Here is a 14,901-nt window from a genome sequence, read left to right as displayed (position 1 = left end):
GCCTAAATTTATCTTGAGTTCCTCCCGTTCCCCTCCCTTTCCATCACTACCACCTAGTCCAGAATGAACTTCACTATTGTCTGATTTCCTAGCAGACTATAAGCACTCCATTCCCGGTACCTTGCACAAAGCAGGCATTCAGCAAATTTTTGTTCAATGAATATGAGAATGGTTTGTAAATTAGTCTCCTGTGAGCGTGCTTGGCACGAATAAATCCCCAGAGCCTATTTATTTGCTAACTATATGAACAGGGAATTTCTGAATCTCGGGAAAAAAATGGAGACACTGACCTTGGAGTGTGGTCATTTAACAAGGCAGGTTGCAGCCACTCCCATGGCAGTGGCCAGAAGCAGCTCAGCATGGCAGTAAAGCACTTCTCTACCAAACTTGCCCCTTGGGCCCTGGAACAGTGGTCAGAAACCCTTGTCTACTACCATCCTTGGATTTTTAGGATGAAAGATTTTTATGTCCAGTACCTGAAAAAACCTGATGTCTCAGACTGAGAATTACAATGAAGAGATCAAAGATACTCTGAGATGTAAATAAAATATGAAAGGAATGGGTTTAACCTGAAGTCAACAGCAAGCAGGAAGCTCAAATGTTATTTTATAAACCACAGAGGCTAGAGTTTCAAGGTCACTTCATACTATGGGGTAGCTAATAAAGGAAAGGCAGCTTTGACTCATTTCCTGATTTCCTGGTTGTTTCGTATTCCTTTCATACGAGTATTATTTTAAACGAGGACACAATTTTTTAGAAAACAACTTGCTAGAAATGGAGGTAGTTAAAAAATTCCTTGGCAATGCAGATACCATTGCCACAATGAAATAGTAAGTATAATACACAGCAGCTTCCAGCCACACTTTCAAATGGAAGCATATGAATTTAAGTAGAAGTTAATGTCTAAGTGTTTGAAATAAACAGATAAAATAAAACATTAACTGCTGTCCTGGACAATTTCTCATGCTTGGTCATAGCCCCAAATCTTTTGAACAATTTTCCAATGACGTGCAAAGTTCTCCCCGTACAAGTCCTTCTCCAGTAGAAACCAGAAATTCACTCTCCCACTCTCCCTTGCACCCAGGGCACAGACACGTGCCCTCTACCAAGCAGACACACCCCTCCAGAGCTTAGTTCAGAAAAGAGCAATGGGGCTTCCCTGGTGGCGCAGTGGTTGAGAGTCCGCCTGCCGATGCTGGGGACACGGGTTCATGCCCCGGTCTGGGAAGATCCCACATGCCGCGGAGCGGCTGGGCCCGTGAGCCATGGCCGCTGAGCCTGCGCGTCCGGAGCCTGTGCTCCGCAACGGGAGAGGCCACAACAGTGAGAGGCCCGCATACCGCAAAAAAAAAAAAAAAAAAAAAAAACCACTTTCACCTCTGTTCTCCCACTTGGCAGGTCAGGAGTGACCTCACTGCTGCTAAACCCAATGGCCGATTCTCATCCGTCATTTGACTTGACCCGTCAGCAGCATTTGGCTCTGTCCGCCGTGAAAAATCCTTTTCACTTGGCTTCCAAGATACCAGAGACGCCTGATTTGTCTCCTGCCTTGCCGGCTACTCCTTCTCGGTCTTCCCAGTTAGCCCCCTTCATCTCCACTGGCTCCTCACTCAACGGTGGAGGACCAGCTGGGGCCCGAACCTAGTCTCTCTATTCTCTAGTTGCACTTATTCCCATAGTGGTCCCATGGATGTGATCTCATGGCTTGAAATGTCATCTGTTTGCTAAGAATCCTCAAGTTCATAGCTCCCCCTACCTCCTCCTTGAACTGCAGACTCATCTATTCAACTGTCTCATCATCTGTCCTCCTGGATACATCAGGTAGCTCAAACTTGACTCCAAACCTGAACTCCTGATTCCACTTCCCCATGACTCGCATCTCCCAGTCCTCTCCGTGGGGGGTAATAGCATCACCCTTCTAAATGACTCAGGCTCAAACGCTTCTCTCTCTCCCCCCTCCCACATCCAATCCGTCAACAAGTCCTGTTGGCCCACCTTCATCCTATATCTGGAATCTGACTACTTTTCTCCACTCCCAGCCACCAACAGCTCTCACCTGGATTACTGTAATAGCCTCCTAACTAGTCTGCTTGCCTCCTAACTAGTACACTTGCCTCCTATCTAGTCTGCTAACCAACCTCCTAACTAGTTCGCTTGCCACTACTCACATTCCCTCAACTGTGAATTCTCAACATAGCAGCAAGGGCATCTTTTTAAAACATAAGTCTGATCGGATCACTGCTCTGCTCAAAACTTTCCAAAGGTTTCCCATCTCAGAGGAAAAGTCAAAGTCCTCACAACTGTCCATAAAGCCCTACATGTTCCAGCCGACATTCCTCTGAACTCATTCCCTCACTACACGTCCCCTCCCCTACTCCACTCTCACTGTTCCTTAAACACATCGGGCATGCATCTGCCTCAGAGTCTTTGTCCTTTCTGTCCCCTTCACCTGGCATGCTCTGTCCTCAGATACCCTCTTGGCTCTCTCCCCCACCAACTTCAGGTCTTCACTCAAGTGTCACCTTGTCATCAAGGTCTTGCAAACCACCCCCTCCCCATACTCTCTCTCCCTCCCTGTTTTGTTTTTCTTCGTGGCACTTGTCACCAATGGTAAGCAGAATAATGACCCCAAAGATGCACACACCCCAATCCTAGAATCTGTGAACATGTTATGTTACATGGCAAAGGGGAATTAGGTTACAGATGGAATAAAGGTCACTAATCAGCTGACCTTAAAATAGGGAGATAATCTTGGATTGTCCAGGTGGCCCCAATGTAATCAAAGGGCCCTGGAAGTGGAAAAAATGCAGAAGTTCAGAGTGGCACAGTGGGGAAGGACTCAATCCATCATTGCAGGCTTTGAAGAGGGTGGAAGAGGGTCATAAGCTGAGGAAAGCAGCAGCCTCTAGAAGGTGGAAAAGGCAAGAAAACAGATTCTCCCTGAGATCCTCCAGATAGGATCATAGCCCTGTCAACTACTTTATGTTAGCTCAGTGAGACCCACATCAGACTTCTGCCTGTAAGAAAATTAGTTTGTGTTATTTTAAGCCACTAAGTTTGCAATAACTTGTTACAGCGGCAATCGCAAACAAATACACACCATCTTGCAAACCAGACGTTTATTTCTTTATGTCTGTGCTCCCTGTCATCACTAGAATCAAAGTCCATGATGGTCAAGACATTTGACTGTTTTTGTTCACTACTCTATGCTCAGTGCCTAGAAATATACCAAGCAAATAGTAGGCACTCAATAACTATTTTGTTGAGTGAATGAATATCCGAGTGTCTGCAGGTGTGTAGTGTATATGGGAGGGGATGAGGAAGGAGAGACGAAGCAGCCATTGTGATGTGGAAAGGCCATATCCTTGTGTGGAAAAGATGTTGTGAACTAAGTTGAGCTTCTGGAGGCAGGTTATTGCCCTGAGCCAAGACTGGTCATTCCTGGTGAGGGCAGAAACCCAACAGCTTTCCATGTGTAAGGCAGTGGTATGGGGACAAGGTCCAATCTGATGGTGGTACACAGAGGAAAAATCTCACTTAGCAGCTCCTGCACACCGGTGTCCCCCTCTCCTGTTCTGAGCGGCAAATGTGGATTAGCAACTTCAAGACAGAGCTTACAGAACTGGTCACATTGCAGAGGAGGGACATGGACCCCCAGGTCACTCTGAAGTCTTCTCTTCTTTGGATAACATGCCTTTAAAAGGAGGCCTCTCTGGGGAGGGAAGGTTTCAGAGGTCAGGAAGCTCATTGTCAGCTCCATAGATTGATGATTCAGCTACAAAATAGTGCTGACCTAGAGCTGGGCGTGTAGTTTCTTTTTATGCCAACTGCACAGGTTTAAGAGCCCGTGGAGGTGAGACATCAATTTCAACTACCTTTCCTCTCTGCTCCTGTTTCTCACCATCGAAGGTCCTGCAAACAGTTTGTTTTGTTGGTATGTGGTGGTCTGATTCTTCCCTCCAGGTCACTCAAAACCAGGATACCTGCAGCTTCATGGAGGATATTCCCCTAGGGATGGCCCAACCCTGCCTCTACCAGCTGCTTGCCCTCTGCTTTCCATCTTCATCCCCTCCTAAGGCTCCTCCCCCCTTGGACTTGTTCTTCCAGATTCGGCCCTTTTTGCAAAGTCCATAAAGTACTTTATTGTTTTTTCCATTAAAACCATAGGATTGGGACTTCCCTGGTGGTCCGGGGGTAAGACTCTGCACTCCCAATGCAGGGGGCCCGGGTTCGATCCCTGGTCAGGGAGCTAGGTCCCACGTGCATGCTGCAACTAAGAAGTCCGCATGCCACAACTAAGACCTGGGGCAACCAAAATAAATAAATAAAATGAAAAAAACCCCACAGGATTAAGTTCATCTTAGCCCTTCTCAACATCACCCATCATAATCCATAAATCCATTTAACAATTTATATTGTGAAAATATAACAAACATTGCAGGAACCCTCTCTGGGGTGTGTATTCAAGTTCAGAGTCAAGTTTTAGGTAAGGTGATGTTCCATTAAATTGTAATATGAGGAAATCCATGATTTATGTCAATGAATCAAGGATTGGAGTATCACATGAATTTGAGCGGAAAGAACCTGGAATCGGGAAAACCAGTTTGAAGGTTGTTGGAAGCGTTAGGAGGTAAAAGCCTACATGGGTTAGGGTAGCAGTGGAATGGATCAGAGTGCACTAGAGAGACATTTAAGGGGAAGGATACACCTTGGCAAAGGTACATCAGAGAAATAAGGGAGGGGAAGACTGGGAGATAAGAATGAGATTTCAAGGTAGGCAGCTGGGATACTGATGTTGCCTTTTTTTTTTTTTTTGCGGTACGCGGGCCTCTCACTGTTGTGGCCTCTCCCATTGCGGAGCACAGGCTCCGGACGCGCAGGCTCAGCGGCCATGGCTCTCGGGCCCAGCTGCTCCGCGGCATGTGGGATCCTCCCGGACCGGGGCACGAACCCGCGTCCCCTGCATCGGCAGGTGTACTCCCAACCACTGCGCCACCAGGGAAGCCCTGATGTTGCCTTTGACAGAAGTAGAAGGGTTGTGAAACTGGGCCCGTTTTGCAGAGGAGAAGGAGGATGTGTTTAGCTTTAGATGTGCTGAGAAGCAATGCCCATATACCCATGTGGATGCAGAGTGCTTGTTCATTGGTTCATTCAGTCGACAAATGATTATGGAGCATCTCCTGGTGCACAAGCTGGAGAGACACTGTGGGGATGCTTAATGATATCTGAGATATTGTTTCTGTCCTAAAGAGCCTTCGAGTAGGCACAGATATCTCTAATAAAAGGTACCATGTGACAAGTCTGTTTGAGACAGAAACAGATTGCTCTTAGATATCCAGATAAGTACAAGACCACATCTGGCTGAAATCAAAGTGTAGCACTCCAATGAGGAGAACAGGGTAGGAGGAAACAGCTTGGACTGTCTTTTTCATACATGCTCCCTGCACCTGCTTTACTCAGTCAGGGATCTTCACCTTTGTTTTGATCTCATCTGATACCCAACAAATTCAAACTGACACAGGAGAATCCTTTAGCACTGCTTTCACTCATACCAACATCCAAACTAGGACTAGTGAAACACTGGATGTGGAAGACTCAGACTACATGATGGAAGAGGGAGGGTAGCAGGCTGGTATGAAGTTTAGGAATAGAAGAGAAAGAAAACAATAAAAGAAGCTAAACAGAGAGAAACACAAGAAAGGTGTTACAGAATTCAAGACAGAAGAGTCTTCTAAGAACTGGGTAGTCAACAATGTCAAAACTGCAGAAAAGTTAGAAAGAATGAAAGTCCTATTTATTGACCATCTGCACATGTTTTTCTTTTTTTATATTGTCTGCTAATGTCTTTGTTTGTTATCCTTTTCGGGTACACAATTTTAGAGAAGACTGAATCCTTTCATAATATATAAATAAATGTGAAACAAATGAAAGATAAAATCATTGTTTATACTATTTCACCTTTTTACAATGTCACCCAAAATATTCAATATACTCTAAAACTCTACTTAGGGGAAGAAAGTCTTAAACATAAATTAAATTGTAGTTTAAAAGGTTAGTAATTTGTTTTCATATAGCTACATCAATCTTAACATATCTGCTTCAGATTTTCCAAGATTTCATGCCCAATCTTGCTCCAGTGATTTTTTTTTTTCTGGCCATGCCACACGGCTTATAGGATCTTAGTTCCCTGACCAGGGATCGAACCTGGGCCCCTGGCAGTGGAAGCACGGAGTCCTAACCACGGGACTGCCAGGGAATTCCCTCCAGTGATAATTAGATGGTGGTAGAGTGTGAATTGCCAGAGGTGCTCAAACATCAAAGAAAGGTCCTTTGAGTAACAGAGAAATCAACAGAAATGCTTTCCTTGAGGTCTTGAAAATTAATAACTTGTTGATGGTAAAACAAAAAAAAAAGAATGAAAGTCCAACAATTAATAGTGTTCGCCATGCAAAAGCTCAGGGAGCAATGTTAAAAACAAATCATCCAGAGACAAAGCATTATTATTTTGAATAATTTTATGATTATTAGAATCTTATTCCTATTCACACCTGTCTACTCACCCACAAGTGTCCAGCAGATTTAGTTCATAGCTCCCATACTGAAATTGAATACACACCCCTAACAGGAAGAAAACTGACAAGCAGGTTCAGTGGTAGTTTCGATGGAATGACCCCAAGAAGTTTCATTTTCAGAGGTCTTTATGCAAGATCTGGAAAGGCCAGTTGAACCAGTAATTCCTTTATTCATGTCTGTGTGGGTTTTTTCCATACCTTTGTCCCAACACATCAACAGTTAGCAAAACTCTCTTATTAATCACATCCTTCCATTTCACGTGTTTTGTTCACAAGAATGTTGCCACGTTTGGGACGTCTGGGGCAGCATTACAAAATACCTATGCACAAGTTTTTACAATCCAAACTGAAGTTTCATCATTCTCAAATTGCACCTATATTGCTGTTTGCACATACTAGCCATTTGCAAAACTGCATTCTAATTTCTTATCAATTAACCTACTGGTATCAGAGTATACCCTACCTGAATGACTAGATTGTTGGGGCCATAAGATCTAGAACCTTGTCTGCATTGCTCACAAATGACAGTAGGTGATGCAAGGTGAGCACTCAACAAATGTTTTCTGGATGAATGAATCTGTTGTCACTCTTGTGGGCCATTATTTTACATTAGGAATATACTTGGTCTCAGAAGAACTAAGGGCATAACTCTGGAGTCAGGATACCAGGATTCAAATCCTGGGACAGCTCTTGCTAGCTGTACAACCTTTCAGTTCTTTACTTTCTTTATCTAATAATATGCGGTAATTATAGTGTCTACCTCATAAGATGTTTGTAAGTGTGATAACACGTCAAATTGTACTTAGAACAATACCTAGTAAGTTTTCCATAAATGTTAACTATCATTATCATCTTTAAATATCCACATTTATTTTCTAACTTTATTATCTAAATGTCATTTTATTTAAGCATTTAGAAAAGTATTGTTCTGTAATGAAATTTTGACAGTGAAGTTTTTTTAATTTTAATTTTATTGGAGGATAGTTGATTTACAATGTTGTGTTAGTTTCAAGTGTACAGCATAGTGATTCAGTTATACATATACATATATTCATTCTTTTTTAGAATCTTTTCTCATATAGGTTATCCCAGAATATTGAGTAGAGTTCCCTGTGCTACACAGTAGGTCCTCGTTGGTTATCTATCTTATATATAGTGTGTGTGTGTGTTCATGCCAATCTCCTGATTCATCCCTCCTCCACCACCCACGTTTCCCCTTTGGTAACCATAAGTTTGTTTTTGATATCTGTAAGTCTGTTTCTGTTTTGTAAATAAGTTCGGTGCAGTTTGAATAACAAGATCAGTTTTAATAAATGTCCCCATGTCAACCAGGGAAACTGGCACAAGAAATTTGGAGCCTAAAAGAAAGATTTTAGATATCACTGCCTTTCCCCAAGTCCCTTTACACAAAAAGCTTCTCCCAATTTCAACTGTTTTATTAATTTAGCAACTGGCTGTGCACAAATGCTGGAACAAGTCCTGCTGTGGCTGCCCTGTGCTCTTGAGAGTGAGAGACGTTGGCCATGACTCATTGCTAAAGTTCTGGGGCAAATCAGGTTGCAGACCTGCCTGCACTCCCATCCCTGGGGTTACACTGGAAATACAGAATGGGATTAAACATCATTCTCTACAGGCGTAGCTTCGTACGGACAAGCTTTACCTGTATAGGCAAGACCACATTGGAGGGGCTTCTCTCCACAACCCAGTGCTAATGCCAGTCAGAACTGGGGGGATGCTGAGGGTCCCTAAGGTTCATTCCTGCCCCTTAGGGGTCTCGCTTCAACAGCACAATTTCCCCTCTTCTAACAACTCTCTGGTTGCTAAGGGATTATTTCCAGATCTTAGGGCTCAGTCTTTGTCCTAGTCCAGACCACAGCAGGGTTTACTTTCCTCTTATGAGTTTGCCAGGAGCAAAAAGTAACAATTTTCCAACCTCCTGTCAACTCAACAAGGAGAGATTTATTGCAATTAACTAAAAGGTTACTTCTTATGACAGGAACACCATATGCTTTAGCAAAGATATGGTCCCAGCTTGTGGCTGGCCTTTGCAAACAGCCAGGATCCTGCCAGCACAGCCTTTTTTTTTCTTTTTTCGGTTGCACAGTCATTAACAGTGCAACATCCAGGGATGTTTCCAAGATGCGGACTCAGGCTGGCACTCAGATAACGAGATTACCTCCAGATTACCTTCAGCAGAAGTTCTCAACTCACTGCAGCAACCACTGTAGGCTCTCTGTTTGGACTGCTGGCCCCTCGACCCAATGTCCATCCTCCTTTTTGTCCTTACAAACAGAATCCTAGGTATTTGGGGAACAGCTAGTTCTTAGCTAAAAGTACATTTAGCTAAAACTACATTTCCCAGCTTGCTTTGCACGGTTAAGATCAGTGACTTGCCAGGTGAAGTCCCCTGGAGACTCCTGGGAAAGTTCTGCCTTCCTAATATAGATGCTGCCCCTTGCCTCCCCTCTCTGCCTCTCTCTAGTGTTTGGGTTTTGTGAAGCCTAATTTGGCTGATTCTGGGATTCTTTTCAATTACTTCTCAGGTTGTAATTATATTCAAAGGTTTGAAACTGCTGGAAGTCTGATTTCTAGATAATAAGAGAATTCCTATACATAAGTTGATAACTCTTTAAAAATTGATCTATACAGTTTGATGCTGAATATTCTAAGTAAAAATAATTAAACCTCTGCCCTTTTTCAAAGTTACTAATTTATACACAGGCAAACATGAGGTTAGGTAATTAACTCCAAGAAGACTGAGAAGTTTGAGTAAATCAATACTTTAATAAATTTTTTTTTTTAATTTTAAAGAATCAGAAAATATTTTTTTTTAAAAAAAGAAGTTGGGAATTCCCTGGTGGTCCACGGGTTAGGACTCGGTGCTTTCACTGCCGGGCCCAGGTTTGATCCCTGGTCGGGGAAATAAGATCTCACAAGCCAGCATAGCAGTGCCAAAAAAAAAGAAGAAGAAGATGTTTGAGGACTGGGCAATTTATTTCAATAAAGGGAAGGACTGATTTTGCTACAGTGGGAAAAAAATGTGGAATTCAAAATTTGCTGCATTTAATGGTATCCCCATTTATCTCTGCACAATGTCTTTCTCTCAACATCTCCATTCCTTCTACTTTCTTTTCACGCCAAGGCTTTGAGTGAGAAATATATCAAGTTGACAAATTGTTTGACATATCTGATCTAGAGTGCCTTCTACACCACGCTTCTCTCTCTTTTTTCTCCCAGTAAATACTTTTGACTTTGACATTTACCACATTGGAAATGACAGGTGCCTGAGGACAAATGCATCATAGTGATTAGAATCAGAAATGTCTGCTAAGGATTATCTTTTTAATAGAGTAGAATGTAGCTTTATTGAATCCTTGCAATGCAGAACCAAATGAATCTCCTTTATTGTGAAAGAAAACAATCCAAATGATGGTAAACCCCAGAAACCAACAGAAGCACTTAAACCTTCAATATGAACATATTTATTTTTCTTTTTTTTTTTTTTGTGGTATGCGGGCCTCTCACTGCTGTGGCCTCCCCCGTTGCGGAGCACAGGCTCCGGATGCGCAGGCTCCGGATGCGCAGGCCCAGCGGCCATGGCTCACGGGCCCAGCCGCTCCGCGGCATATGGGATCCTCCCAGACCGGGGCACGAACCCGTATCCCCTGCATCGGCAGGCGGACTCTCAACCACTGCGCCACCAGGGAGGCCCTAACATATTTATTTTTCGAACTCGGATATTTTTCTGAAGTACACTTGTAATCTAAATACCCCTTTCTCTTCTTCCCTTTACAGCATACCATTTCAATCTGTTTTATAGAATGAAGGCCTTAAGGAAAAGCCTTATTCACATTCCCACAAAAGAAATAAAGAAAATGCTTGTCTCTAGGATCCATTTAACTGAACTTGACTTAAATCCTGGTAGAGGCTTCCATAACAGACACATAAGAGGATAGATGCTCTTTCATTATCAACAAATTCCTCTTAATATGGTTAAGCAGTTCATTAAATCATTCAAATGCATTTAGTGAGCTCCTATAACGTGCAAAGTATTGTTCCAAAGTAGACACCCTGCCTTAGATGTACAGTGGGTCACTGAAATTATAACTTCAAGAGTTTAAGACTTTGATACACGCAAAATACCCTAATAATATGAAATGGTTGCTGTTGCTGCTGCTGAGGCTGGGGCTTCCAAAAGTGCCCAGTTTATTTCTAGGAAACAGCTCAGACACTGGAAGAATATAATTTAAACTTAAGCATTAATAAAAGATGAGGTTAGGCAGTGATTGTACCTTTATAACATAACACAACCCTGTGAAGTACATTCTGGTCATCTAAAATGCTAGCATCTGTGCAAGGCAATCTAGGAAACGACACCAGTTTAAAAAAACACAACTGGTACCAACTTCAAACTAAACCAGGATAAAGATCCATTGCCATTTATAGGAAAAGTAAAAATATAGAAACATCAACCCCTCTCCCCAGCACTGAAATTACACTTCCTCAGACACCCTGCCATCATTGGGAAGCATGGGGGGTCAACTGGGTCAATTTGAAGCATATTAGATAATTAAATAATACAGCCAAGTTTTATTGTGTATGTGGTCCCAAAGACTTTTCAACAATACGTTTGTAGGAATGGAAATTGAAGAAATTGGAAGTATTTTCTAAGAGACAGTTTACAGATTTCTTACAGCTCCCCAAGTGAACATATAAAACACATCACCATCATAACACAAGCTAATTTGTCTATCACCCATAAAATCCAACTTCACAGGACATCAGGCTTCCAAGGGCTTCCTTCATATGCCTCTAATTGGTTTTTTTCCCCCCTGAAGTAAATAGGGAAGGCTTTTCAGGTCAAGTGTTATCTGCTGGCAAATTCTTGTACCTTCAGGATAGATATGCTTGCATCATCTGTATATTGACAAGTCAAGCCTCCATTTGTAAGCTTAAATTCAGCTCCTGGTCTCTCTATTCAGAACTTCCCACATTTACTTAAAAGGATCATTTAAAACACTGGGGGAAAAAATTCCCCTCTGAAGGAGAGAGACTTATTCAAGGAAAGCAATGCTATTTTCAGCTCATGGCCCAGCTTAGAAAGGCAAACTCAACTTCATCTCCCAGAAAGAAGCTCAGTAGTCTCCCATTCAGCAACTCGATATTCCTATTATTTTCTAATGTTGTGGTTAAATAAAATTAAATGTTAATAATAAACAGTAATTAAATAAGAAACTTAAAATAAATAATTTAAAAATGGCCTGGAGATTTTCAGAGAAGGTAATAAAGGTCAATTTCCATTAAATTCACATTCTTTTCTGTACCAGTTTTTACGAGTGGGTAACACTGCCCTCTAAAGGGCTGATTCTGTTACATCCCTCAGTTCACCTGGCAGGAAATTGCCCCAGGAAGCATTGACACAGCCGTCCCCACGCACCTTCTTTCTTTTACTTCTGGGACACTGTTCTTGACCTTTTGTGAATGACTCTGAAGACCACGGAGCCCAGAGAGGCTACAGACTTCGTGAAAGCTCATCAGAGGATCAGAAACCAACATCCCTTGCAGCGGTTTTCAAACCTTATCAGGCATCAAATCACCCCAAGAGCTTGTTTAAACACAGGTTGCTGCGCCCCACCTCCAGAATTTCTGACTCCTTAAGTCTAGAGTTGAGGCCAAGAATTTGCCTTTCTAGCAAGTCCCCAGGTGATTGCTGCCAGCCCAGGGGCCACACTTTGTGACCCAGACACTGTGCTTGGCACTTTATCTCACTTAATACCTCCCAACAGGGTGAGGTTTTAGCATCCATTTTACAGACCAGTAAGCCAAGTCTTAGACAGTAAACCCAGGACTAACTCAAAAGCCATTGCTCCCTTCTCTATGCTATGATGTCAGTAAACGAAACTGTTAGTCATTTCCTCTTCCTTGGCCTCAGTGTCTTCTGCAAGGGGGCGGGACTTAGGTGACCGTTTAGTTGGTTTCCGCTCTCAGAGTACCTTGGAGGTCTGGATATGAAGACACCCAGGAAGGTCCACTCCATCCCCAGGCTGGATCTCTGAGTGGGCACGCTGAGAGGGGAGAGGACACGTGTTAGCGGGAGGTGCCTCTCTTGGGTTCTGAGCCCTCCTACACAGCTCTGAGAGGGTCTGATTTGCTCTGGATTCTGGATTTCTTTGTACTCAGGAACTCTGGCAGAGAGGTTTTAAAGCTAGTGTCTCCTCTTAGAGGTATTTTGAGGACTTCAAAGCCTAGTGGGGCTTGGGGAAGACCCAAAGGGTGGCGATGTCTGCAACCCTCTCCAGCCTCGGCTCAAACCACTGTTCTCAAACTGTTGAAGAACAGGTTTTCTCATCCTTTGCATTCAGCTCCTAACCCAACTTGGTATTTTCCTGAGGGGCTACAGATCTGGAGCATCCCATGGGGATGGTTTCTGGCCTCGGTCATTAGGGGGGAAAAGATATTCTCAGAAAAACAGCCCAGCGGACTGGTTAGCAGAAATCTTGAAGTCGTGGCCACGGCTGCTCTTCGTGTAGAGCTGGACTCTGGACTCCAGTTGCTCACTGAGCTTGTCCAGAGCCCTGGTGCAGGACTCCAGGCTCTCGGCCAGTTTCTGGATCTTGGCCTTCAGCACGGCCTGGCTAATCCTGGTGGCACCCTCGGCCCGCCTGGGGATGAGGAAACCGCGGGAGCCAAAGAAGACGATGAAGTAGACCGAGTTGTACAGCGCGATGGAGGCGTTCCTCCCGCTCTGCAGCAGCTGGTGGTCCCCGCGGCCCTGCCCGCGAAGGAAGAAGTCGAGGCAGCTCAGGAGCTCGCGCATCTGGTCCTGGCAGGTGGCCGCGATCTCCTGCACCCGCCGCAGCTCCCGGGAGTTGCAGAAGATCAGGGAGAGGTCGGACGTGATGGTGACGGCCCCTCCGGCGGTGGCCACCCCCAGCCCCACGGCCGACGCCATCAGAGAGACCCCCAGGGTGACGGGGCTGAGCGAGAGTCCCACGATGGCTGCGACCGCGCCCGCCGCGCTCAGCGAGCTGCCCGCCACGTTGGCCGCCAGGGAACGCCGGCGGAGGCGCTCGAGGCGCCTGGCCACCTCGCGCAGGCGCAGCAGCTGCCCGTGCAGCATGCCGCGGCGGTCCAGCAACAGGCCTTGGAAGCGGCGCAGCGCATCCGCGCCCTGCAGCTCCCGGGCCTCCGGCACCTCCATGCCCTGCGGGGACACGACACGCGATTAGCCCGGCGTCAAGCACAACAGCTGCTTCCACCCAAGGGGAAACAGGTCATTTTCCAGTGAGTCATGTGTCAAGTTCTCAAAGACCCGTTCTATAATCTGGGACAAGTCCTCCAGTTCTCAGGACCTTAAATCCAAGTAAGTCAATAGGAATAATGCTCTTGTCCGCTTTTTCTCCCAAGGATGGATTTTCTTATCTGTTAAATAAGGGAGTGGTGGTATTAGAAGTCTACTGCAATATTGAGGCCTCTTCTCTGAACGGTGACACCTTGCAAGCCGTGTGTTGTACCCCTTTACAAGGCCCTTTCCTTACATGAAGACTGGGATCCTAAGAGTTTTGCAATACTCTTATTGCAAAAGGGTTGTTTTTTTCTTTCTCTCTCTCATGAGTGAAAAACACAAGCCACCAAAAACTCAAAAATCACACCGTCTATCAAGTGTAAGGAAACTAATCTTTCTAAGTTCGATGCTCGCCTGAAGCAACTCTTCTGCTTGTTTTTTTCCCCCCGCCTCTTATCTTAGAAGCAAGCCGAAGATGTGGTTTGCACCACTTCTTCTAATTAGAGCTCATCGGGTCTTCAGAAATTTCATTTTTTGATGTGTGCTTCATTAAAAATACATTACATTAAATTAACACCACTATGTCCCTTTATTATGAAAGCTTCCTTTAAAAGTGAGGAACGATTTTAAAAGTGGCCAAAAAAATTTTAACAACTCACTGAGGGCTACCTGTACCAAGTTGAAATGAAGCCACTTGAAGATGACTGACAGAGAGAACTGTACATCCTGGGTAAAAGTACATCCTTCCTAGTTGCCAAAAATCCCTCCCTTCATATGCACTGTATTCCTTATCATCAGGAACTTCTTGGAAGAGGCACAGAAGCCACAGAAATGGAAGATTTCACTACTGTGAGATATCAGGGCAGAAATCATTGTTCTCAACTGGAAGATAAGGAAATCGAAACACAGACACATTCTAGATGCAGCTGATTCTTCAGAGCCCAGTCTAGAATCTTGGTCTCCTGACTCCTAAGTCTTAACTTTACTTGCATGCCTCCATAATTCCACCCACCACTGACAAATTTACAGATAAAAGACACCTCT

At 44.2% G+C, this 14,901-nt stretch overlaps 1 protein-coding gene across 4 annotated transcripts in view; it reads right to left on the bottom strand.

Moving 5' to 3' along the window:
- Positions 1-10,260: 10,260 nt before the first annotated feature.
- Positions 10,261-14,901, bottom strand: part of APOLD1 (apolipoprotein L domain containing 1) — a 53,477-nt gene continuing 48,836 nt past the window's right edge. For all 4 annotated transcript variants that reach the window (XM_060112760.1, XM_060112761.1, XM_060112759.1 and 1 more), the window contains one exon: positions 10,261-13,776. In XM_060112760.1, coding sequence (XP_059968743.1) covers positions 13,033-13,776 — 744 coding nt within the window. In that variant the 3' untranslated portion in view covers positions 10,261-13,032. The remainder of the gene's footprint in view (positions 13,777-14,901) is intronic.

Source organism: Mesoplodon densirostris, chromosome 11, assembly GCF_025265405.1.
Source record: "Mesoplodon densirostris isolate mMesDen1 chromosome 11, mMesDen1 primary haplotype, whole genome shotgun sequence".
NCBI classification, from domain to species: Eukaryota; Metazoa; Chordata; class Mammalia; order Artiodactyla; family Ziphiidae; genus Mesoplodon; species Mesoplodon densirostris.
Note: the sequence above shows the minus strand (reverse complement) of the source record. Positions and strands in the feature narration are given on the sequence as shown.